This window comes from Stegostoma tigrinum, chromosome 5 (genome assembly GCF_030684315.1).
Source record: "Stegostoma tigrinum isolate sSteTig4 chromosome 5, sSteTig4.hap1, whole genome shotgun sequence".
Taxonomy (NCBI): domain Eukaryota; kingdom Metazoa; phylum Chordata; class Chondrichthyes; order Orectolobiformes; family Stegostomatidae; genus Stegostoma; species Stegostoma tigrinum.
This window is the reverse complement of record NC_081358.1, coordinates 37,219,768-37,246,725: the sequence shown is the minus strand read 5'-3', so window position 1 is coordinate 37,246,725 and position 26,958 is coordinate 37,219,768. Positions and strand designations below refer to the sequence as shown.

Sequence of the window (26,958 nt, the reverse complement as noted above, 5' to 3'; positions counted from 1 at the left end):
TAATAAAAAGACATTCCTGATGACCATGTAGTTCGGTGTCAGGATGATGTATTTCTGTATTTTTTTTTTGTTTTGTTTTGGGCTGCTCAACATTCCCCTCTCAACCGCCCCATCCTGTACAAAGCCTACCAACATTTACGTGCCCCTTCTGGCTCATGTAGCTGGGCAACAAGAAAGTGCACAAAGGTGATGAGGGAGAGCACCAAGCCAGTGCACATCTGGAATGTGTCACCAAAATAAAAAATCTCTTTTGGGCCCCTTCCAGGATACTTCGTGGTTGGGAAGTAGGGAAAGACCAGCAAGTCTTAGTCCTCATCCGCTGGCCAGCATGGTTTGAGGAAGGCCTGACATGGATCTGATGGTCTTTTCCCATCTGTCAGTTTCTGTTGCATCATGAGGTAAAGGTGTATTAAAATGAAGTTCCATCTGCCTGTTTGGTTGGTTCTGGTTGCTGTTAACAATCATGCTACACTGTACAGGTAGTACACATAGTTCTCTTGAGAACCTGAACATCTATCATCCTTCAACTAGCACAACTCAAAACAGATTCATTTGTACGTCTTATTTGCATTTGTGGGACTTGATTAACAGAAAATTACTGTCAAGTTTCCATTATAACTGCATTTCAGAACTGGTTCACTGGGTGTGAATTACTTTGCTATGTCCGAAAGGTCTTGAGATATTTGGTAATATATCCTTTTCCTCCAATTCAATGATATCCAAATGAACATGTGATGACTGTTTTAACTGAAAGCCCTCCGCCATTATAGCATTCCTGCAGATACCAGTGCTGAGTACCCACTTCTAGACTGCAGCGTGAATTGGCAGTCCTGTATCAGATGAACATGCTGTCATTGAGCCATTCATGTTGGTTAGTAATAGAAGAACTGAATAAACTGCCAGTTGGCACTTTAAAAAAATTTAACTTATTTAACTTGGTATTTTGCCCAAAGAATCATTGTTAGCACAGGTATAAACGGGCTTACAGGACACTGCCATCGTGAGAGATTAATTTATGCAAACAGTTACTGAAGTTTGTTTCCCTTGCCTGGAGACTCTGAAATTATGGTTTATAACCTCCAAATGATTGGCTATTTTGGACTGAAATGAGAAGCATGGTTTACGAATCTGAAATATTCCCAGAAAGGTGTGGGTGCTCAGTCACATATTCAAGGTAAAAAAAAAATCAATAGATTTTCTGCAACTAAGGGAATTGAAGGATGTGAGCATGGTGCAGGCAATTGGAGTTTACGTAAAAGCATAGCTGGTATCTTGTTGAATACTGGGCTAGGCTTGAGGAGCCACAAACTCCATTTGTGCTTCTGTTCCTTTTTACTCCTGTGCAAATCTGTTCTGACAGGGACACTGATTCCTGGTACTGAATGTAACTTGTGCATTTAACAAAAAGTCTTGCTTAATGCCTTAACTTGTTGGGTGTTTGTCACTTTACAGCTAATTAAATACTTTTGCTACATGGTCAACATTGTAATGTGGGAAACATGGTAGCCAATTTTGCATACAGCAACCTTGCATAATGTAATAATTGCCAGGTAATATGAGACGAGGGATAAATATTGGTCCCAGCACATGAGAAAGAAATGAAAATAATTGTGATTTCATTTTGCAGAAGCCTTGTCCAGTGGATGCTATCCACCAGTTGAGGAAAACTTGTACCGCAAACTACTCCCGATTCCATGCTTCCTGTCAGAGGTAGAAATGTTATTGGCAACTGAAATGTTCCTTGTTACGAATGCTAGCAACATTCAGAGCCCCAGTGTCTCCAAACAATCTCTGCAGATTGTACTGAGAAGGTTTAAGTCCTTTCCTTTTAAAGCTTTAACTTTGTTTTTATTATTCAGAAAGCAGATATTTTATTCTTTCTTTTGGATTTTAACAGGAATGAAGATGAGAAGAATCAGTTGACAAATGGAGATTATGAAGCAGCTGTAGACAGATTGCTGGCAGCTGCTCGAATATCAGAACCAAAGCTTCAGATAAAGCACACCACAGTCAACATTGCAAAAGAAGAAGTCTTCAGTTTAGAATATTCCTCTGCACTAAAGTGGCTGGAATGGAACATGAAGTGGGCTGGCAAGGTTTGGCTGTTCGACTAATTATGGCAGAGAGATTACTCTGGCCTGAATATTAAAAAAATATTTTTGAGTTACGTGTTAAATTGCCAATCACTGAACAATAAAACCATTTGATGTTGAAAATGTTATCTTTTCAGTAAACTAAGGAACTTTTGTGCAGTAGAAATCATTTGAGATGGTGAGGCTAGGGGAACACACTTGACCAGACTAGTTGAACACAACACACAATACACTATACACCCCCTTAAAACTGATTTATAAAAGCATTAAATTATAAACCTGCTTCACCTAATCTGGTTAAGAGCTGTTTGTGGTAGACTTTAATCTATCCTGCGATATATGAAAGTGGAACAGGAAGTATAAATCCAGCTCTTTTATAGTGAAAACTGAATTGGAAGCAAGAATTTTAACCACCATGTGTTTTGGATTTTAAAACAAAAAGAACATTGACGTAGTTGAATGTATACATCACTGCCTGGTGGTGCAGATAGCTCTGTTGCACCGTGCACTGCCTTCCAGCTGCACTGATCTTGTGTTGCTCATGGTGCCCTTGTGAGACTCTTAGCACATTTGGTTGCACAATTTTATTACTGTCTTTTCTTATGCTTACTCATACTGCAATACTGTCCCTTCCAGAAACATCTTTTCTGTACTTCTGTTTTGTGCCATGTGCTCAAGTATTTCACTTTTGAATGTCCCATATTTCTTCATATGCACTGTTTTGTACATCTATCCATTCATCTCAGCTTAAGCATACAAAGAAACCTACAGCACAGGAACACTCCCTTCGGCCCTCCAAGCCTGCGCCGATCAAGATCCTCTGTCTAACCTGTCATCTATTTTCTAACGGTCTGTGTCCATTTGCTCCCTGCCCATCCATGTACCTGTCCAAATATATCCTAAAAGACGCTAACGTGTCTGCGTCTACCACCTCCGCTGGCAACGCGTTCCAGGCACCCACCACCCTCTGTGTAAAGAACTTTTCATGCATATCTCCCTTAAACTTGCTAAGAAAGTTGAAAAAAATTGATCTTTCTTCACGGTCCAGCATTCCACACCATAGTAATAGTAGGAAATATCAGTGCTTTAAGAAGCTTAAAGTTTGATTATTTTTCTTGATCACTAGGTCCAAAAATTAGTGGTCGTTGCTTGTTTAGCCATTTTGATTCTGCATTGAATTCACTTTTCAACAGATTGTTCACGTTTACTGGCCAAGTAAACATTCTGATTGTTGAATTTTAGTCTCTTTCCATGTGTGCCTCTTTCCCCTGTCATTTATTTTGGCCTGTTTCAGACCTGTCTGACAATATATTGTTTGTTTGCCAGAGGTAGTGGGTGGGTATTGCAGCGTCTGGATTCCTCTGGGGTCAGGACAATAGAATGAAAGTATCACTGCATGTCTCCATTTAATAGTTTCCAATATAGTGGGTCAACCTATAAGGGGAAATGGGCACAAAAAGCAAATAATCTGTAGATGCTGCAAATATAAAATATAAAGAAGTTTCATGTATATAGATCTGTAACGTAGCAAAGTATCCTAAGGCACTTTGCAGGATGATTATTTGACAGTGAACAACATGGAGATGTTGGGCCAGTGACCCACGTTTGATCTAAGGTATTGATTCTTAAGGGCATCTTTAAAAGAGAGATGCAGAGGGGCTTGGAGAAGGAAGTAGGTTCATGGCAGCTGAAGACAGGGCTGTCAACAATGCAGCAGTCAAACAGATGTGGAGGAGGCCAAAAATGAGATGTGGTGTTGACGTCTGAGGATGATAGAACAGGTGGGAGTTGGAAATCAATGAGGACAATCTGTAGAGGAACTTGAGAAGCCAAATTTGAATTTTAAAGCTAGGGCTGTACTGGACTGGGAGCTAAATTAGGCCAAGAAATGGGTGAGTAATAGAGACAGAGTATGAGAGGGGACTAGTAGAGTATTGCATCAGATCAGGCATCAGCAGACAGTTTGTTCCTGAAATGCTAACTCCTCCAGACTTTATTCTGGGGCATTAGGCATCTGCAATTCTGAAAAGCTGGCAGGAGTAACAAAAGAGGGGATCATCTTAGGCAATTAAAAGAACAAGCTAGCAGTGGGGAAGAAACAACAAATGTGGTTGACAACTCGAACATACAAAAAAGTCAGAACCCAGCTAGATACCATTTGTGAGAACTGGTTTATTGCAAGCTCCACAGTTGCACCTTCTCAGTTCTATTTTTAAAATACTTAATTTTTTTTTGCTTCACCAAAAATTTTTTTGCCAACTTTTGTTATGCACATTCTCTGCCCAATTTGCAGACCTGCATGTGACCGACCTGTGCTTTGTCATAGAGAAATTGCTGGTGTTTGGATGGTACCATAGACATTTAACTTTCACAATGGCTTCCAGATGACGACACATTCTTCCAAACTGAATGTGGGTGTTGGTCTTCAGAAGGTCGTTTACAGTCTCTTTCCACACTGTAGGGATTCTGTTCTTTGATTACATATTGATCAAAGCACTAAGGATCACTGCACTCCCCACTGGTCTGGGAATTGTCTTAAGATCTTTAAATGCAGTGGCTGGAGAGGCAGGGTGGGGGCTGCTGTTTCCATTTATGCCCACGTTTCAGTATCTTCAAGTGAAGTAGTATCAAACAGAATGAAAATGTGGAAATTAAAAGATGAATTACATTAAGAAAATATTGGCTTGCATTTTCATAACTTAATGGAAAAGAACAGGTAGGTGGTTTTGCTTTCGAGTCTGCTCCATCACTCTGATACGGCTTTTGCTTCAGCTCTATTTCCCTCACGCTGCAAAGACCAAAACGCTCTTTGTTCCAGCCTTTATTATATTCAACAACTTTCCAGGGTAGACTTTTTCCAAAGACTTACTGATCTTTTTGAGTCAAGAAAATTTTCAACTTAGTCCTAAGTGATCAGATCTTTAACTTGAAACTATATCTGTGTTCTAGATTTCCCATACTTCTGTGCCTACCGTTAAACTTCTTCAGAATCCTGTACTTTTCAATGACACGACTTTAGTTTTGAAACTCCATAGAATATTGGCTAGGTAAATGGCGTCTACTGTCAAAAGAAAACCCTGTTATTACAAAAATCATTCAAATGAAATGTCTTTACTGCCTCTCGATCTTTTAGGGTTTAATCTGTTAATGGGGCTCGAGCTATACAACTGCACATGCACCCTACCCATCCCATCCCCATTCTGCTGAAACATAATTAATGCAATTTGCTGCTGTTCAACGACCTGCACTTGCATAGCACCCTCTTAAGGCGGTAAAACACAAGTACTTATCAATAGTAGAACAACAGTCAACCACCAAAAAGACATCAGGAGGTTTGACTAAAGTCTAAAAGAGAGTGGGTTTTTAACAAATATCTTTTACGAGAGGCAGAGAATTGTGGGTCTTAGGACCCAAAAAGCTGAAAGTCAGCTGCAGTCAATAGTGTGGAGCTAGAGCTGGTACAGCAGATCCTGACCCGAAATGTTAACCTTCCTGCTCCTCTGAAGCTGCCCGAACTGCTGTGTTCCTCCAGGTCTGCACTGCATTGATTCTGACTTTCATCTGCAGTTCTTGCTATTTTCAAGCCAGCCACAGCAGCGTACTGGATAAAACTGAGAATGCCCGAGATATTGGAATTAAAGGTGCAGTTTTCTTACAAGGTTGTAGGATGCCATGGGGAAATTTTACAAACAAGTATGAGTATTTTAAAAGGATGCATTGCCAGACCAGGAGAAAGTTGAGGTTGGTAACACAGGCTTACGAGTAAACTAAACTTGATGTGAGTTCAAACTTATGGGAGGTGGCCCAGGGAACATCTGGACTCAAAGTCTAGAAATAACAAAGATATGGATGGGAGCTCTGGTAGCAGATGAGCTGAGACATGGTGGAGTTAATTGAGATGGCAGAGGTGAAAGTACAGGATCTTAATGATGAAGAGGAAGTATGGATGGAAGATCATCACAGGGTTAGGGTTTTATTCTAGCAGTATAATAATTAAGTGCAAGATGGCACTTCTACAATTAGATCTGCTCTATGTTTTAGATATTTTGTGCCCTGGCTGTGAGAGCTACAGGTTCTAGATCTACTGTTCTCCATATTCCTCAAACTTGGGTGCTTTGGATACTCATGCGCACAGGAGGGAAGGAAGTGATCTAAATTAGCCTCGTTCATCAGTATGGTGAGGTGTGATGTTAGAAAATGAAGTTTATAAAATTGATATAAAGTCTTATGGCATAGGTAGCATCTTTGTCTCTGAATCAGAAATGTTAAATTCAAGATTGATACTCACCTGTTTGGCCACATTGATTGTCAAGGAAAGTGCAGTCAATCATCAGATCCTTCCAAAATATGCATCAACAGGCACTAAGTGCTGGAAATACCTGGGTAGCCATACGATGGTTAAAAAATTTGAGCCTCAACCATAACCATCTTAGTTCTAGCTTACAACGTGCATATAAAAGTGCACGTTTCCTCAGCAAGTCAAATTGGTTCAATTACCTAGGGGCTGAATTCCCACTCTGGAGAAGCTGGTCACTTTGATGTTGGCAAATTTTTTAATGACACATTTTAATTCACGTTACAATTCAGCTCTGTGGGCAACCTGGAATTTCCCCAGCCTTGGCTATTAGCTATAGTTCCAAAAACATGCACACTTCCAGTTCCATTCACTTGTTAGCTTCACAAGGCTTCAGGCTGAGATTGTGAGGAGCATCTTGGATCCAGTCTCTTTTCCTTATTCTCCTAAGCTACTGTTTCCAGTCCCAGGGCACGCACAAGTCACCATCCTGTAACACTGTATAGAAATGGGAGATACACAGGTGCATCCCTTGCAACTCACTGATGTGTCCTTCAAGGAGTCTTTGACAGCATTTCACCATTTGTTGGCTGGACACACTGGGCTCCTTATATAGTCTCTTGAGTCCAAGTCGTTCAATGCAATCCCTGATCAGTGTCTTCTGTTTCCGTTCCAATCTAGTTGGATAAAAATAAAAATCCATTAACTTCTGGAGTGAAACGGTGGATTTGCTCGAAGTAATGGAGTGCGTACATACAGTTAATTAGCTGTCATAGCCACGGGATGAAGAGATAACACTGAGCTGTGAAATTCCACAAATGGTTGGTCATCAATCTCTGCTGCTGCTGCTGCTGACTAATGGCCTTTCATTCTCAACCATGCTCTTATTACACATTATTTACCCATCAAACTCACCACAAATTCAGCACTGATAATTATCAGTATAAGTATCTATATAACTACTGGTGGGTAGAAGAACAGCAAATTAAATTCAATTTAGTAAAATGTGAGGTGGTGCATTTAGGAAGGTCTTACAAGGCAAAAGAATACACAATTAATGGGAAAATACTGAGAGGTGTAAAAGAAGTGACGGACCTCGGAATGAAAGGTTTATAAATCACTGAAGGTAGCAGAACAGATGAACAGGTCGACTAGAAGTCTCTCTCTTTATTAGCATGGAATGTAAGTGTAAGGAGGTTATGCTGGAATTATATAAATCATTAGTTAGGCCAAAAGTACAATGTGCAATTTTGATCACCTCGTTATAGAAAATATGTAATTGCACTGGAGAGGGGACAGAGGAGATTTACAAGGATGGTACCACAATTATTAGGTACAAAGAATGCTTAGATAGATCGGGTTGTTCTGGCAGAAAAGAAGGCTTGGGTGAGAGTTGACTGAGACAAACAAATTGAGGGTCCTGGATAGAGCAGCTGGACAGGGCTATTTACCTTAGTAGGGAGACCAGTGACGCAGGGGCAAGCATTTAGCAAGCATTTAAAGTGACTGGTAGAAGGATGAAGAAAATTTTTTTCACCCAGAAGGCAGTTGGTTCATAGCTGACTCACTGAAGAGATAGTGGGGGCAGAAATCTTCAACTCATGTACAAGCTGTCTGGATGTGCAGCTCAATTTCAAAAACCTGAAGGCTTTAGGCTGATTACAGAAAAATGGGATCAGGCTATGAGACTAGTTTCTCAGCTGGTGCAGACACATGGGCCAAATGGCCTCTTTCTGTGCCCTACCTTTTCTATGAGTAACAAAGTAATAATTAATGCAATCTACAAAAAGATTGCTGTAGACAGAAAGGGAAGAATTCAAACAATAGAGGAACTAAGACTTGCAGATGCTAGGAACCCCAAATAAAAACAAAAATACTGGATGTACTCAGCATGTCAAGCGGCAGTGAGCAATTTAAACTGTTTAGTTCCAAACTTTCTGACGAAGTGATGTTAGAGTTTTTATACGTGTTAACAGTTTTTTTTAAACTTTGCCAGTGTCTCTATTCCTTTGCCTCAATCCAACCTTTCTCTTCTCTTTATTTCTGGATCTGATTTCACTGTAATTCAGCTTATTTCTTTCTCTTTTTGTTTGTCTGTTCCTTTCAGTCCTAAAATCCTCATGTTTAGAGTTCCAGGTGCCACTACACTATTATCAACAGATCAAAGGGTAAAAGAGTTTTTAACTGAAGGTTGCACACAAAGACCTAATTAATGGGGTCCCATTAGGATTTGCTGCATTAACATAATTTTTCCTTATCATCAAACTAAAGAATTTTGAATATAAATGATGCTCTTGTTACACCATTATTTTACTATCTCCTTGTTGTAGCCAGCAAAGATCTCAATCACACCCGCAATAACTGTTGGTATCAATGAGCTATTAGGCATTTTGGAATTCAGAAATACTGACACTCCAGCCTCTGAGTTGGTCCAATCAATGGTTCTTTACGCATATTTTTAAAATACAATCAACTCAGTTTCCCAATTCTTTAATGAATTACCCATATATGCAAAATATGTTACTCTCTCCTCGACAACATGTGCTAAGTTAGAATCTGTTACTTACTCTTCCTCTCTTCTCAAGTAGGTCCTGGCTCTTTGTGAATGAGCCAAAACAAACCATTGAAAGGTAGTGGGGTCACATGTCACAGGTATGCTCAGCTGACCTGCTTTAAGGAGGCTAGGAGCAGAAGAATCACTGAAACAAGAGAACAACATCTTGATAATGTAGGTAGTCATTTAAAAAAATGGAGCTGCAAGTAGTTAAAAAAACTTTACATTTTCTTCCACAAAGGAAGGAACGGCAGGGCAGCACAGAGGTTAGCACTGCAGCCTCACAGCGCCAGGGAACTGAGTTCACTTCCACTCTTAGGCAACTATCTGTGTGGAGTTTGCACATTCTCCCTGTGGCTGCGTGGGTTTCCTCCGGGTGCTCCGGTTTCCTCCCACAGTCCAAACATGTGCAAGCTACATGGATTGGTCATGCTAAATTGCCTGTAGTGTTCAGGAATGTGTAGATTCGGGGGGATGGGTCTGGGTGGGATACTCTGAGGGTCGGTGTGGACTTGTTGGGCCGAAGGGCCTGTTTCCACACTGTATGGATCCCACAGTGCTTCTCACTCAAACCATCCTTTCCCTGCCCCGCCAAGTATAGTCACCAATTGCAGGCAGCAGGCTCCCACAAACAGTAATATGATTATAACCAAATAAATCTGTTTTGTGATGTTGCTGTAGAGACAAATATTGGCTACACCGCGGACACCTCTTCTATTTATTGAATAATGAGGCAGGGTATATGACTAACTCTACCCACACTTACAGACAGTAAGATCTGCTGATGCTGGAGTCAGAGATAACACAGTGTGGAGCTGGAGGAACACAGCAGGCCAGGCAGCATCAGAGGAGCAGGAAAGTTGGTGTTTCGGGTTGGGACCCTTCAGAAATGGGTCTATTTCTGAAGGGTCCTGACCCCAAAATGTCAACTTTTCTGCTCCTCTGATGCTGCCTGGCCTGCTGTGTTCCTCCAGCTCCACACTGTGTTATCTCTACCCGCTCTTAAATGTTCAACTGACTTTGACTTTGACTTCCACTGAATATATGGAAAGGACTTTGGATCGGGATCGATTTTTCCATTGGATTGTGCATCAAACCTGGGGGGTTCCATCTGCAGGATAAACCCTATGTTGGACGTGGCAAAACAAATTGACGTGGCAATTACAAATCAACCCTGAAAAGGCACTAATCAGTGCTTTCTCAAGGTCAACTAGGCATAGACAAGAGATATTGGCATAGCCAGTGACATCCACATCCAATGAGCGAATAAAAAAATTGTTATGGGAATTATTGAATGACTCATTATCATATGATTGGCCAAATCATCAAATCCCTCACACTTGACCACCCCTTCCTCAACTGGAGAGGTTAGTACAATGCAAAAATGGCCATCAAAATGGCTGCCTGCACATGCACAAATGGGCCCAGTCACATCAGTTACTGTTGGCAGAAGTCCATAAGCCAGCATAAATCTATGCATACATAACTAGCATCACAATGTTCAGAGCATAATAATGTCACACTAGCTGCACTTCACAGTATGGCTTCACTTGCAACTTGCAGTCACCCACCGACCTGGGACAGCAACTTTGGTAATTACTCACTTCTCTAGAATTATTTGCAGTCCCTTTAGACTTCGTGGATGAAACAGAGGTTGAACAACGATCAAATTCTGATAGAAGGTCTTTAACATTCTGTAATAATCTTCGACCATTATTGTTGGCTGTAGATCCTCATCATAAACTAACTCAACGTCTCCCAGAAGGTAGCTGGTCCTCTCTTTCAACACAGAAAGATGGCTGTGAAGATCATAGTAGATGGGCAACCTCTCCAATAGCTTCAAGTAACAACAAATTAAATATTTACTAAACTAATACTTGGCGCACAATTCACAACTTAAACATTTACAGATGCTTTTGTTAACTCCAGACTGGACTTGTCTGAAATGTTTTCTGCCTGGCTTCCCACCTTTCATGTTCTGTCAACTCAAACTTATGCAAAACTGTGCCAGTTTTTCCCATTCATTCATCATCCACTGTACTCACCAGGATACACTGGCTCCTAGTCTGGCAATGCCATGATTTTACAATTTATATTCTGATTTTCAAATTCCTGCCTTACGACCCTCCCAAGATCTTGGTGCTCTTCCAATTTGGACCTGCTGAGCATCCCTTATTTCTTTCAATCCCATACATGAGGCTGTACCTTAAGCTGCCTGGGCCCTAGGTTGAGGGATACCCTTCATAAAATTTGACTAGACAGAATATTGGAAATATTTCTAAAGATAATAAATATGAAATGCACATATTTTGCTGTAATGTTGTCCTTACTGTTAGTTTCACTTACTTTTGTCCAGTGATGATGGACATCCACAGTTCCTAACATAATCTGCCCTGCAGCATTCATCCCAGAGTTATCAGCAAAGATTAGAGTACATCCTGTAAAGGAAACAGACACACCCATGGAAAGGGATGAAAGATTTGTGTCAATGTTCACAGTGTAGAAGATCCATTGCACAGGTCCACTTTAAATTAGTCAGATCCCTATCTGGAATAAATAAAAGCAAAGTACTGTAGTTGCTTCAGATCTGAAATAAAAGCAGTGCTGGAGAAACTCAGCAGTTTGGGCAGTGTCTGTGGAGAGAGAATCATAATTAACATTTTGAGTCCGATGACTTCTTCAAACCAAAAGCAGCTGGAAAATGGTGGTGTCGTGCTGTTAATGAATACGGAAGGAAGATTAAGTGGAACAAATGGTGAGTGTGCCAAGTGTGAAAGACAAAGGTAGCACTAACAGTAGGAGGAGAAGGATAGAACCGCAGAATAGGTTTTAATGGAAGATGTTAGTACTATAGCAGAAAATAGGTCAGCTCTGTTATTGGCAAACCAGACACTGGGGAAAGAGGAGGCAAAATCAAAATGGAAGAAATTGTGGTGCTAATTTGCCAGAGTTCTTTGATGATATTAGGTACTACTCCTCCAGCTGGTGTTGAGTTTTGCTTAAGCACTGGAGCAGATCTGGGGCAGAAATGTTAGCAATGAGAACAAACTGGTGTATGAAAATGGCAGGCACTAGGAAGGATGGGGTCATTCCTACAGATAGAACTGAGGTGTTCTGTTGAGGAGTCACTCAGCCTGCATTTGGTCTTTCCAACAGAAGAGCACCTTGTGAGCACAGCAGACCAGGCTGAACAAAGTACAAGTAAACTGCTGCATCAGCTGGCATGGTATTTGACAGAGTGAGGAGGCAGGTGTAAGAGCAAGTGTCATGTCTTCTACATTTGCACAGGAAGGTGTCATGAGGGACTAATCCTTGAAGAATGCTGACAGTAGAGGAGAGGAGATGATGTACTTGGTTGTGGCATCCTACTGGAGGTGGCAGAAATGGTGCTGGAAGATGGAGAATCCTCGGTTGAGGAAAAAGCTGATGATATTGGAAGCATCCTTGTGGAGGGAATTGGAAATGATGCGACAGAGATGGAGAAAGTGGGAGAATGGAATAGGTCCTTAAGTAAAGCAGGGTATGAGAATGTGTATTCGAGATAACTGGCTACTCAGTGGGTATGTAATGGAAAATTGGGGGACAGCCTATCTTCGGGAATAGAAGCAGAGAAATCAAAGGAGGGAAAGGGGACTCAGGGATGGACTAGAGGAAGTGACCGAAGGATTCAATTACTATATTTGTTTCAAGAAGTTTGTAAGGCGTGAAGAAAGGGCATTGGGTGGGTTTAATTTGAAAACTGTTGGAGTGAGGAAGTTTGAATTCACAGAAATTACACTTAAATGAAACATTAGCCTGCTTATCTTGTTTCTGAACATGCTGGCATAGCCATTTTCTAGTTTTAGTTTCATACCCCAATGCTTGCAAGTATTTATGAAAAGACAAACCTTTGATATTACGTAATTCTGGAGAGTTCTGCTGCGTGAAACGAGCAAGGCTGTGTAACTGGCTACATCGATGAGCTACTCCCCAACTTCTCTGCCACCTAGACCAAAAGCAAAATTAAAATCAAGTTACTAGAGGTGGAATCGAATATACTTATGAGCAGTCAGGAATATTCCTAAGTATGCTGGAAAACAATGTGAAAACTAAAACTTCAATATTTTTCTGTATTCCAGGAGGCTTCCAGCAGATTGGAAAACTGCTAATGTGACACCCCTGTTTAAGAAGGGAGGCACACAGAAATCATAAAACTATAGGCCAGTTGGCTTAATGCTGGGAAAATGCTATAGACCATTATTAAGGAAGAAATAGCACAACATTTAAAAAGCTCACACAACAACACACTTCACATGATTTCGTGAAAGGGATATCACATTTGACTAATTTGCCAGAGTCCTTTGATGATAATAACAGGTCAAGCTGATAATGAGGGACTAGTAAATGTAACGTATTTGGATCTTGAGAAGCATTCAATAAGGTGCCACTTAAAAGGTTATTGCACAAGATAGGAGTTCACAATATTGAGTGTACTGCATTAGCATAGATTGAGGATTAAAAGATGTGTTAACACACAGTTAGGATTAATGGGTAGTTTTCAGACCAGAGAGACATAACTACTGGAGTTCCACAAGCATCAGTCCTAGGACCTCAATTATTTACCATTTATATTAATGATCTGGGAGGACAGGGTAGAGTAGAATGTATCCAAATTTGTTGATGATACAAAAATAGGTGGGAAGGCATTTTGTGAGGAGTATGTAAGGAATTTGTAAGGGGGTACAGATAGGCCAAATGAACGGGGAAAAACCTGGCAGTTGTAATTCAATGTAGGAAAGTGAGAGGTCATGGAATAATCAAAAGGCAGGCTATTATTGAACAAAGACAGACTCCATTAAAAAGCAGTGCAGAGCAATCTGGACGTTCTTGTGCATGAAATGCAAAAAGCAAGCAGGTGCAGCAAAGTAATTCAGATTGCAAAAGGAATTTTGACCTTTATCGTGAGAGGGGCAGAGCTTAAAAACAAGACGTTGGTGATTGTGCCTAGAGTACAGTTTTCACTCTGTTAGTGGTGGGGAAATTAAATTGAGTACATGCCACAGGCCAGAAATGGACATCATGGGAGGGTTGTGGAATTGGAGGAGAGCAAAAATAGGGAGAGGTGAGGCACGGGAGAGATACAGGATAAGGAACCTCAAATCAACCTGTTGCCAGATTGGATTCCAATGTAGGTCGTGGGGGCTGCCATTGCAGATGAGTGGTCCGAGTTTTTATATGTTCAGTAGTTGTGAATAAATCCAATGTTCAAAAGGTGCAAGGTGGTAGGCTGGCCTGACGAACATCCGAATAGCTGAGTTTGAATCTAACAAAACTAAAGTACAGGGTTTTAGCAGTGGTAGAGATGTGCATTGTCATAGAGGTGGAAGTCAGTAGCTTTGGAGATGGAGATAAAATGAGGTTGGAAGCTCAGCTTGAGGTCATCTGGTTTTGCCTCAGTGTTTGCAAGTACTATTAATCCCAACCTGTTTAACAGATGCACGGAAAACAGTTGTAGAGTGGGTGGAATCACCTCTCTGAACTACAAAACAGCTCAAACCCTATTACATTTAAAGAGACTCATTTAAAACTCTACATACGTATCCCTTTCTGACATATTTAGCTTCCTTTTAGAAGCAGTACCTGATATCAGCTATCTCCAGTTGCTGACACAGTTGCGTTTTTAAATGATTCAGCTCATCTCGCAGTGGAATACTGATAGTTAACTTCTCGGAGGCAGTAGCTCTGTTTTTATGCAACCACAACCTGCAAAATTAATATTACGTCAGTTTGTCAGCATTACTCTCTCAACAACACCCATGATTTCCTCAAAAGGATTCCAGAACCAAAAACCATGGGGTTCAGAAACCTTTCACTAGTAAGTCTCACCCAGCAAAATTCAGGATTGTCTATTACTCTTCCAATATTAATTTGAGAAGAACTGACAGACTTAATTAGCAAGACCAAGCCTGTTCAAATCAACATTTCACAATATTATTAAGTGTAAACAGGTTCGATACAACTTGTCATGGTCCTCATTTATAAAATATAGAAATCTATGAAAGCTTGTTTAATTTACCTTTTGTATAAACAAGTCACTGGAATAGCCTAAAATGAACAAGTTTTACGTAATATTGTGAGAATCCGATTTCTTTAAGGATGGTGAAACAAATTCAATATGTAAAAAGAGCCGGATGAATTCTTGAAAAGGAAGAATGGATAGAGTTTGGGAAAGAGAGAGAGAGAGAGAGAGAGAGAGAGAATGGGACTAATTAGATTGCTGTTCCAAAGATCAGCTCAGGCACAGTGGACTGAATGGCCTCTCTTTTGTGTCATATGATTTCAAATCCCTTAGTTTACAAGAACAGAGCTGTTAATGAACACCTTTTCATGATTTCAGGACATGCTAAAACATTTCACTGCCCCTTCTGAAGTGTACTTACTCTTGTAATATTGAAGAAACATTAGTCAACTTGCACATGGCAAGATGCCACAAACAGCAATTTAATAATGACTGGATAATCTGATTATTCGATGCCAAGTGAGATTTCATATCCCATCCAAAAGACTGCATCTGTACCATTGTTTTTGCAATTGAAAATCTTCTTTCAGTGGAATTCCCAAGGATGAGTCCCTTGATTTTTTTGGTATATGATTTAGACAAATATAAAGGTAATCCATAGGATTGAAGATGACATAAAAATTGGCCAGGTGATTGATAATGCAGAAGTGGGTAGTAAAATGGCATACAAAATTCAATTTTGAGGCATTCAAGGTAATGTATTTGTGGAAGACAAACAAAGCAAAGGAAATGTCAGACATTGAGAAGTGTAGCGGTACAAAGGAACCTTGGAGAGCATTCTTACAGATCCCTGAAGCTAACAGAACAGGTACATAGGATGGTAAAGTAGGCGATATTTTTCTTTACAAGTCAAAGCAAAGAATATAAGAACATGGATTTCATACCAGAACAAATAAAGCATTGGTTAGATCGAAGCTAGAATACTGTGTGTGATTCTGATGACCTCATTCTCGGAAGCATGTGATCACAGCAGAGAGGCAGAGGAGATTTACAATTTCACAGAGGATGCTGAGGCAGATTCAACAGAGGTGTTTAAAATTATGAAGGGCCTTGTTACAGTACATACGAAGGACCTATTTCACTTACCAGAAGCATAAATTACTAGGGGGCAAAGATTTCAAGTGATTAGTAGAAAGATTAGAGGGGAGAAGATGATTTTTTTTAACCCAGAGGACAGTGGGCGACTACAATGACTGGCTGATAGGCAGAAACCTTCATCTCAATTATAAAGTATAGTCTGTCTACTTAGAGGGCAATTATAAAGTATAAACAGTGTAAAGCTATACATGTCAAGGGACACAATGTGAACAGTTACAAACATCAGGCTCGGAAATTGATTAGTTTGAATGGGTCTTTTTTGACTGGCACAGGTACAATGTGCTGAATGGTCTTCTTCAGAGCCATACATTTCTATGATTCTATAAAGGCTGCATTCCCTCTACTTTCCTTCCAAAGTACAGTCCGTCTGATAAAGCAATACTTCTATGGCCCCGCCCTTTTGATAATGTAGCACTGTCACAGTACTGCCCTCCCTGGGAGCACAGCGATCTGACAGATTACCAAATGCAGGGCGGCCAGTGAATCGATCCTTTGACAGTACAGCCTTCCCATAGTACAGTACCTCCACCAGGTCCATACTCACTCAGTATTTCTCACTCTTTCTGACACTGCAGTGCTCCCTCAATACTGACCTGAGTGAAGATTTGAACTCATGGCCATCTCAGTTGTACTACACATGAAGCCATAGCTGACACTTGAATGATGAGTCTAATATTAATGATACGAATGTCTGGAAATGGGCGACAGTACAACAACAATGACAGTAATTAAGGCAGACTTGAATAAGGTAAGCAGTAACAGTTCTTGTACCCAAGTGCAGGTTCCATACGGACAGTGCAGTCCAACTCTTCCTCTGGGTCCCTGTAGCCAGTGACAGTGTAGTAGGTCTTATCCCATTTGATAGGTCTACCAAATAGAACGTTCCTGGTCCGCTCAGGCAGGCCCCTGTCAATCTGTGAATCTTGCACATGATCAGTGGATAAACTGCAGGATTTCAAGATCGTTACAACCACACTGAGGAGGTCCTTACTCTGTAGCGTAAAAGTGACTGGTCGAAACCCTGAAACAAATAGTTTTGAATTAATATTAACCAAATTTGTAGGAATAAAGTGAACTTACCACAATTCAGTATGAAATTAAACACAGAAAAGAAAAACAGGAGTAGGCCATTTGGCCTTTCAAGCTTGCTCCATCATTTAATATGATCACAGTTTATCATCCTAGTCAGTACCATGTTCCAGCTTTCACAGCAGACCCATTGAGCCCTTTAGACCAAAGGACTGTAACAACTTCTTGAAAACATTCAATGTTTTTGCCTCAACAGTGACCTGTGGCAGAGAATTCCACAGGCTTACCACTTGAGTGAAAATATTCTGCTCATCTCTGTCCTAAATAGCCTACCCCCTATCCTTAAACTGTGACTCCTGGTTCTGATCTCTCTGGTCCTCAGGAACATTCTTCCTGCATTTACCCTGTCTAGTCCCATTAGAATTTTATAGGTTTCTATGAAATCTCCTCTCATTCTAAACTTCAGTGAATGTAGTCCTAACCAATCCAGTCTATCTTCATATGGTCAGTCGTGACATCCCAGAAATTAATCTGGTAAACTTTCATCACATTTCCTTAGATAAGCAAGCCAAATCCACACGCAACATTCTAGGCGTGGTCTCACCAAGTCCCTCTAATATGGCTGCAAGATATCCCTGCTCTTGCACTCAAAATCCTCTTGCTTTGAAACATATCATTTGCCTTCTTCACTGTCAGCTGAACCTGCATGCTTAGTTTCAGTGACCGGTGGACAAAGACAAATTATGGGATAATAAAAGGACAGCGAGGGGTGATTTGGCCTGTCATGCCTGTTCTTCAGACTTGCTTCTACATTCCCCACTCCTTCCCCAAAGCCATGTAACTGTTCTTCCCATTCAAACATTTATTCAATTCCCTTTTGAAAGTTCAACTGTATCTGCTTCCACTGCCTTTTCGGGCAGTGTACTCCAGATCTCAACAATGCAAAGAGCAAGGAAAAGGTGTCCTGCAATGTGACATAGCTTACATTGTGCTGCTACCATCACCCACACTGACAGCTTGCAATTTCTAAAATGATCTCAAATTAACGTGACCAAGAGCAGTAGAACAGCACTTACACCAACTTGATTTTGTGTACATAGTGTCTTTAACACTGCAGAATGTCACAAGATGCTTCATGAGAGGCTTATCAAACAAAATTTGACACAGGTACATAACCCCAGGCAGCACAGTGGCTCAGTACTTTGAGCTACTGCCACACAGCATCAGAGACTCAGATTCAATTCCAGCTTTGAGCAACTATGACTATGTGGAGTTTGCACATTCTCTTCGTGTCTACATGGATTTTCTCTGGGTAGTCCGGCTTCCTTCCACAGTCCAAAGACGAAATAACAAAGTGTGGAGCTGGATGAACACAGCAGGCCAAGCAGCATTTTAGGAAGCTCAAAAGCTGATGTTTCGGGCCTAGACCCTTTTCTGATGAAGGGTCTAGGCCCAAAACATCAGCTTTGGTGCTCCTGAGATGCTGCTTGGCCTGCTGTGTTCATCCAGCTCCGCACTTTTGTTATCTTGGATTCTCCAGCATCTGCAGTTCCCATTATCTCTGATCACAGTCCAAAGATGTGCAGGTTAGGTGAATTGGCCATATTAAGTTGCCCCATAGTGTCTAGGGATGTGTAGGTTAGGTGGATTAGCCAGGGGAAATGCAGGGTTAAGGGGATAGGGTAGGAGGGTGGGTCTGGGTGGGATGCTCTTCAGAGGGTCAGGTGGACTCATTGGCCAAATGGCCGGATTCCACATTGTATGGATTTTATGAGATATTAGGACAGAGTGAGAGTGTCTGAAAACAGAGCAAGGTGGAAAGGAAACAAATTCCAGGGCTTGGGACCTCGGCAACTAAAGGCACAGCTGCCACTGATGGGGTGAAAGAAACGTAGGGATATAGAAGAGATCAGAACTGAAGAAGTGCAGTTATCTCAGAGGGTTACACTGCTGGAGAGGATTACAGAATTGGGATGGGTGAGACCATGGAGAGATTTGAAAGCAACGACAAAAATATTAAAGTTGAAGCACTGCCGGACCAGGAGCTAGTACATATCCATGAGCACAATACTCCTGCAGAGCACTTCTCACCCTGTCATTGTACCAAATGCAGGAAAGCATTCATACATCACTGCACCACAATGTCCATGCTGTACATCCATATTCCCCACATCAGATGAATGTTAATTAATGGATAAATATTGGCCAGGATATGGAGGAGACCTCATGTGCACCTGTCCAAAATAATGCATTGGAAAGCTGTACGTATACCTGAGCAGACCAATGAGGCCATGGTTTAACATTTTATTGAAAGATACCATTGGACAGTGTAGACCGCCCTCAGTACTGTGCTTGGAATATCTACCTAAATTTCTGTGCTGAAGCCCTGGAATTGGACTTGAATCCAGGATCTTGTGGCTCAGATAATAGTGCTACTCACTGACATACTGAGCTTAGATTCAAGCTTATTGTGAACAGTATGGTGGCTCAGTGGTTAGCACTGCTGCATCACAGCACCAGGGACCCAGGTTCAATTTCAGCCTCGGCTCTTGTGGATTTTGCACATTTTCCCTTCGTCTGCATGGTTTTTCTCCGGGTGCTAGAGTTTCCTCCCACAGTCCGAAGATGTGCAGGTTAGATGGACTGGCCATATCAAATTGCCCATAGTGTTCAGGCTAGGTGGATTTTCCAAGGGAAATGCTGGGTTACAGGGATAGGATAGTGGGTGGGTCCAGGTGGGATGCTCTTTGGAGGATCAGTGTGGGCTGAATGTCCTGCTTCCATGCTGTAGGGGTTCTATGGTTCATGCCTTCATTTTCTTTGTAAAGCACATAATGCTTTGCTCTGAGGACACTGGGTCTATACATCTCTGTAACTAAAGGCCTGGACAACAATACACTGCAGAGAATATCTGCCTTAAATCCTGAATGAAACCGGTTAACTCAGAACAAGAGTAAAAATTAGTGCATACGCCTCCCAATTAAATATTGCCCCTACCTGAGGTATTTACATGGCGCTGGGGTGCATTTGGATCACAACTTGTGTCTCTGATGTAGAATGTGAGTTTTGTGGGTTGAAGGGGTTTCTGCCCCGGTCTTTGCATGCACTCCAAGTAGCTATTCAACTGCTTGAGGGAATTTTCATTCACTTCCTGCAAAAGCAAAACAATGCACAGAGACTTTCTTCCAGCTGCAAATAAATTGCATCTGATTCTTAGAATAGCACAGCACAGAACCGGGTCCATTGAGTCTGCACTGACTCATCTGGTCTGAGTTGAAAGATTTTTTTCAGTGGGACAGTGGTCACATGGCACAGATACTTAAGCTCTACCAAAAAACCGGTTATTACCACTGTTGTCTTTAATCACATCTTTACCTAACCAAATCTGGGCTGAAACAGCCAAGGAATGAAAGCCTTTATCTCCAAATGAAATAATGACCATCAGCACCGGTTCCTCTTTACACTCAAACAAGAAATCATGGATTGGTTTCCACAATTGTCTCTGATGTTGAACAGAAGGACAGGAGGACATCATTCAGCCCCTTGAACCTGCTCCATTATTCAAAAAGGTCACAGTGGATCTGTGACCTAACTCTACGTAACCACCTGGTCTCACACCCCTTTAAAAGATAAAAACCCTATCTCCAATTCTAAAATTAACAATTGACTGAACATTAACTGTGGTGTTCAGAAGAGAGTTCCAAACTGTTCGCACTCTGTGTGTGTCGGACTGTTTCCTAATTTCATTCCGGAGAAGTCTAGCTCCAATTTTCAGACTTGGTTCACATTCAAGCTCAGGAATTGGGTGCTGACCTCAAAAAACTATTTTCAACGTTGAACCAGCTACATGTTTCCACAAACTTATGTAGCAGTAGTGCACGGTGGCTAAGTGGTTAGCACTGCAGCCTCACAGCACGAGAGGCCTGGGTTTGATTCCACCCTTGGGTGGCTGTCTGTATGGAGTTTGCACATTCTCCCCGTGTTTGCATGGGTTTTCTCTGGGTGTTCCGGTTTCCTCCCACAGTCCAAAGATGTGCAGGCAGTATAAATGAGGTGGATTATAAATGGCAGAGCAGTAAAAATGATTTAAGAGCATACAGAGTAGTAACAGACCAGTGTAATGACATTCAGAGTGTCTCAGAAAGAGAGAGATGAAACTTGCCTGTGTAGCTTAAACAAAAATTTGAAACAAGGACACTGCACCTGGAACAGGACAGCATTTGACACATGGTGTCTATGCCAGCTCTTTGAAAAAGTTATCAAATTGGTCCCATTCTGCCCATGTTCCTTCCCCTTCAATTATTAATCCAATTCCCATTTGAAGGTCACTGCTGAATTTGCTTTCACCGCCCCTTCAAGCAGCACATTCCAGAACAATTAACAATTATCTGTGTCCTCTGGTAACAGAACTTCCCATAATTGAGCCACTTTCTTATATTTACCCTATCAAACCCCTTTATGATTTTGAATGCTATGAAAAGGCGGCACGGTGGCTAAGTGGTTAGCACTGCAGCCTCACAGCACGAGAGGCCTGGGTTTGATTCCACCCTTGGGTGGCTGTCTGTATGGAGTTTGCACATTCTCCCCGTGTTTGCATGGGTTTTCTCTGGGTGCTCCGGTTTCCTCCCACAGTCCAAAGATGTGCAGGCTAGGTGGATTGGCCAGGCTAAACTGCCCATTGTACCCAGGGATGTTTGGGTTCGGTGGGTTAGACATGGCAAAAGCAGGGGTAGGGGAAAGGGTCGGGTGGGATACTCTTCGGAAGGGTGGTGTGGACTTGTTGGGCCGAATGACCTGTTTCCACACTGAAGAGATTCTATGATTTTATGAAATATCCTTCAAGTTTCTCTGCTGTAAGGAGAACAATACAGCTTACCCATTCTCTCTAGATAACTGAAGTCATTCATCCCTGATAACATTCTGAAAAGAAAGATCTGAATTTCTACACTACCTTTCACATCCTTAAATGATTCAAAAACGCCTTACTAGAAATTTAGTCAGTGTTGTAATATCAGAAACATGACTGCTAAGTAGCATGTAGCAACTTTGCACAAATAGCAATGGGATAATGATAAGGAATAATGATCAGATAATCTATTTCAGTGATAATGGTTGATGGATAAATATTTGGTAGGATAGTCAGGAGAGCTCTCCTCTTTTCCCTAATGTAGTACCAAAGGATCTTTTATATCTACTTAACAGAGTAGACAGGCTTTAATCTGAAAAAGATAATCATCCAAAAAATAATGACTTCAGACAGTGTTGCACTCCCTCAATATCTCACTGGGCATGTCAGCATGGAAAGTGTTCTAGTCTCTGCAGTAGGACTTGATCACAAAACTGCTTGATACTGAGGTGAGAGTGCTACCCGACACTAGATCCTGGCAAAGCTCTGCACCTTCTCCAAGGTGATAATTAGTTCTTAAACTCAGGAACCTCACAGAGACCATCAGTACCTACCCTCTCTCTCGGATACTGGCCAAAGAAATCTGGGTGTACAGCAAAGTAGAAAGGTCTCAGGGCATTCACAGCTTCAGTCACTGACAAGATGCTCATTCGACAAATCTGATGATTGGCTATTCCTGCACAGAATCTGGGATAGAAAATTAAGTGATTTGGTGAGTAACAGGGAATCGGTTTCTATTGCATTATAGAATGTTTGCTCAGCTGAGCCTGCATAGCAGGAGAGTTTGTAGAAAAAAAAGTCAACAATGAAAATTGTAGCTCTGGTTAAATGCAAGTTATTTGGACAGTGGAATTGTCACCAAATTGCACGTAGGTCTCGAAGTACATGAACAGATGAAAAGGAAATCATTAGAAAGATTGACCAATGGGGTGAGATGAATAAGGGAGGAAAGAAGTTTACATGAACCATAAAAATTGGCTTGGGTTTGTTGGGCCAAATGGCTGCTTCATGTTGTGCGCTTTATATAAACATTGGTACATTGAAAATTCTGGCTAAAATATACCCCAGGGATGGACAATGTACTTAGGGATTCCAGGTCAGGCCTCAAAATCAATTGGAAACAATTCCACAGAGGATCCAAGTCTAAAAGTACAGTCATATAGCAAACCAGAGTAGCCAGGGTGTATTTATAGGACTGTTGACCAAAAGACAATACTGTACTGAACTTATACAAAATTTTCAGTAATCCAATTTTAGTCTCCTCACATATTGGATTAAATTAATTCTTTGGAATACATGAAGAGAAGCGGGAATATGTCAATTTCCCTATGTAAAGATTCTTACTTAAGACTGCATGGAAGAGTTGGGACTTTAACAGGAATTAAAACTTCATGAATGATCAGTTTGAGATCTAGAATATAATGAAGGGAATTGATAGTGCTCCAGTTGAGAGTTTGATTCGTTAAACAGATTCAGGTGGTGAAGGGGACACAACCTCACATGCACAGGCTTACTGTCAGAAGGTGGTTCCATCCTCACAGAGTAGCAAAGTGCTATCTCACACAACAGACAATGAATCATTGAATTTCACCAAGAGACAGGTGGAGCTGTTTGTGACCAGGGAAGACATCCCCTTGCTCAAGAGGAAGCTATTGAGTCGAATGTTCAAGAGAATAGTGCTGTCTAGGGTGGTTTAGATCACCGACATAGCTTGGAGAATAATTTCTCAGAAGATTTTTTCCTTTGCACAGTTCAGGCTGGTGCTGCCGCCGCCGCCTTTCAGGTGACTTTTAGATGGGGAGTTTCCATATCACAACAAGGAATGTGTCACAGATTGTGTGGGACCATTTGGATATTCCAGAGCACCTCTGTCTTTAACTGTTAAGATGTCATGTCTGTGTTCTGTATTCGTGTGCTGTATGTTCATAAATGACACAAAATCCAAGATTGTAGGAGATGGTGTGCAGGGCACAGTTGATCACAAAGTCAAGTGTCACAGCAGGAAAGTATGTGTTTCCTTCATGACATACACTGGGCTTTCAGACTCCTATAGGTTCGTAATGCAGTTGGCAGGGGTGTTACAGATCCCACCCCATCTCATTACAGACTGAAATTCTCTTTCCCTCCTTTGTTGAGGCTTCAACTCAACACTCAATCCAGACCATTCATTCAGAATCTTACGATGATAAAGTGTTTGTGATCCCACTTTCACACAAAGTGCCCCAAGTTATAGTAAAAGGAGAACGGAGCAAGTTGGGCGAGTGCTGGGGGCTGGAGTTTCAAAGGGGGAACGGGATGTCAGAGGTGGGGTGGTGTAGGGGGGTATTAGAAAGGAGGGGGATGTCAGAAGGGGGTGGGGATGGTCTCACCGGGGTGTCTCTCAGAGGAGGGTAGGGGAAGAGCAGTGGGGCGTGGGGGTGGTGCAGGGGGATGTCAGGTGGGGGTGGGGGTGGTCTCACAGGGGTATCTCCCAGAGGAGGGTGAGGTTCAGAGGGTGGTGTGTGGGGAGGGGACTGTGGAGTCGGTGACATTGGGGTCAGAGGTGAGACGGAGGTCAGGGTGCCTCTGAGCATTGGCTCACCTGCCCAGAAAGCGGAGCATCCGGGCCACGGGCCTCGGCCAAGCCCAGCTGTCAGTCCCAGCTCCGGGCGCCGCGCTCACTTTGCCTGACGGTCACCGGGACAACGAGGGCACGCTCGAGTAATCCACACCAGAGAGACCGATCATCAGGGAGCAGCAGTAGCTCCCAGAGAAACCGATTATCAGGGCGGCGCAATGCATTCCAGAGGTACCGATCGCCAGGCAAGAGTAATTCATTCCAGAGTGACCGATCGTCAGGGGACGAGCAATTCATTCCAGCGACCGATCGTCAGACAAGAGCAATGCATTCCAGAGGTACTGATCGCCAGGCAAGAGCAATTCATTCCAGAGGTGCCGATCGCCAGGCAAGAACAATTCATTCCAGAGTGACCGATCATCAGAGAAGACCAATCGGTACCGGAGGTATGGATTATGAAACCATCGCAGTCCATGTTTTTTGGTAGTTCATTCAGCCCATTGAGGTTGTGCCAGCATAGGTTGGAACACTTGTTGCACCATGATCTCACGTTCCTTCTTTTCTAATTTTTCCAACATTAAAAACTGATTTAGATCCGGATCCAAGCCTCTTAATCTTCGTCTCAGCCCGGGACTGTAAGACCTGCTGATGGATCTTATCAGAAAAGAAGGGTCCTCACCTGAAACGTCAACTTTCCTGCTCCTCTGATGCTACCTGGCCTGCTGTGTGCATCCAGCTCTACATCTTGTTATCTCAGCCCGGGAGATCCTGGGTCAAAGACATAGCACCCAGGACTGTGCACAGTACTCAAATTGTAATAACTAGGTGTAGAGCTGGATGAACACAACAGGCCAGGCAGCATCAAAGGAGCAGGGAAAGAGGACATTTCGGGTCTGGACCCTTCTTCAGAAATGGGGGAGGGGAAAGGGAGATTTCAAATAAATGGAGAGAGGGGGAGGCAATGATAGAAGGTGGATAGAGGAGCAGATGGGGGAAGCGAGGACAGGTAGGTCAAGGAAGCAGGGACCATTGGGCTTCAGGGTTCCCAGGCAGAATGAGGTGCTGTTCCTCCAGACTTCAGGTGGCATCATTGCAGCAATGGAAGTGGCCCAGGATGGACGTGTCATCCAAGGAATGGGAGGGGCAGTTGATGTGGTTTGTGACTGGGAGGTGCTGTTGTTTGTCATGAACCCACACGTAGGTGCTCCACCAAGTGGCGTCCAAGTCTCCGCTTTGTTTCCCCAATGTACAGGATGCCACATCAGGAACAACTCAGTGTTTTCTGAAAATTCACAATAACCTCAGTTCTCATGTTCAATACCCTTATTAATATAACATGGTACTGTATGCTATTTTCTGTACCAAGTCTATAGCATCAATAGGAATCCTGCCATCTTCAATGATTTATATAAATAATGTATAGACTTTCTTTGATCAGCAGCCCATTTAGAATTGTGCCAATCAGCAGTCTCTCCATGTGCTTCACACTAAAATTAAACACTTCACATTTACCTGCATTTAACTTAATTTGCCACCTGCCTGCCCAGCCAACCAACTTATGTTTATATGGTCCCAGCACACAGTAATACCAGCTATTCAAATCACAGAACAGAATCAGAGGCTTGATAGATAGTTTTATTTGTGTTTTTCTCACATACAAGCACTGAACACAAGAGACCGTTCGTTAGTGTACTTTTAATAAGAATTAAAATAAAACCACTTTATATACAAGTCAAGGACTATTTGAATGATCTCATTAAATAGCAGAAGGGTTCATCCATTTCACCCGCAGCAATACACGTAGACACTCAAACCTCAATGAAGAGTCACCCCTATCTTCATACTAAAATTCTTGCTCAGCTGGCAGAACTGTAATTAGTTTCATTTCAGCAAAATTCTGAGTATTCACATTTTCTTTAGTTAACGTGTCTCTATAAACAAGCTAACTCAGCTCACATTACTTAAAATAGGTTCCCTAAACTCATCCTGGTAGGCTGTCTACCTCTGACAACTCCACAGCTTTCTGCTTCTACAGCTTCTAAGGACTTCTCAGGCCTGACTGTTTGAGGTCTAACAGCAGCATCTGGGGAGCTCCACTACAAAACTTCCCTTAATCCTCCAAAATATCCACAAACTGTTCTTTTACCTGACACTCAAAAAAATCCATAAAGCTGATCCTTTAATTCCATAAACTATTAACAATTTGAGTAAAGTTAAAGTACTCTTCACTGGATTCTTTGATAGCATCTTGCAAATCTGCTGTCTCTACCACCTCAGAGAATGACAAACAGATTGGACAACACCATCCCAACTTACAACTATATCACCGTTCCTTTGTTGCTGAGTCAAAGTCCTGGATCTCCCTCCCT

At 41.9% G+C, this 26,958-nt stretch overlaps 2 protein-coding genes across 3 annotated transcripts in view; one reads left to right on the top strand and one right to left on the bottom strand.

Annotated features, from left to right (window-relative positions):
• topaz1 (testis and ovary specific TOPAZ 1) overlaps positions 1-2,216 on the top strand; it is a 60,229-nt gene extending 58,013 nt beyond the window's left edge. The window contains exons 20-21 of the mRNA XM_059645931.1: positions 1,628-1,811; positions 1,898-2,216. Of these exons, the coding sequence (XP_059501914.1) occupies positions 1,628-1,811; positions 1,898-2,114 (401 nt within the window). The 3' untranslated portion in view covers positions 2,115-2,216. The remainder of the gene's footprint in view (positions 1-1,627; positions 1,812-1,897) is intronic.
• Positions 2,217-6,627: 4,411 nt separating this feature from the next.
• On the bottom strand, positions 6,628-24,821 carry tcaim (T cell activation inhibitor, mitochondrial). Of its 2 annotated transcripts, XM_048528485.2 has the most exons (10): positions 24,614-24,821; positions 22,587-22,719; positions 20,124-20,277; positions 16,869-17,118; positions 14,561-14,683; positions 12,829-12,926; positions 11,288-11,379; positions 10,546-10,778; positions 8,955-9,086; positions 6,628-7,064 (listed from the first exon to the last, which is right to left on the bottom strand). In XM_048528485.2, the coding sequence occupies exons 1-10, from the start codon at positions 24,631-24,633 to the stop codon at positions 6,839-6,841; spliced, it is 1,461 nt and encodes a 486-aa protein (XP_048384442.1). In that variant the 5' UTR covers positions 24,634-24,821; the 3' UTR covers positions 6,628-6,838. The 2 variants fall into 2 exon arrangements, with proteins under 2 accessions (XP_048384442.1, XP_048384443.1); XM_048528486.2 differs by lacking the exon at positions 22,587-22,719.
• Positions 24,822-26,958: the final 2,137 nt, after the last annotated feature.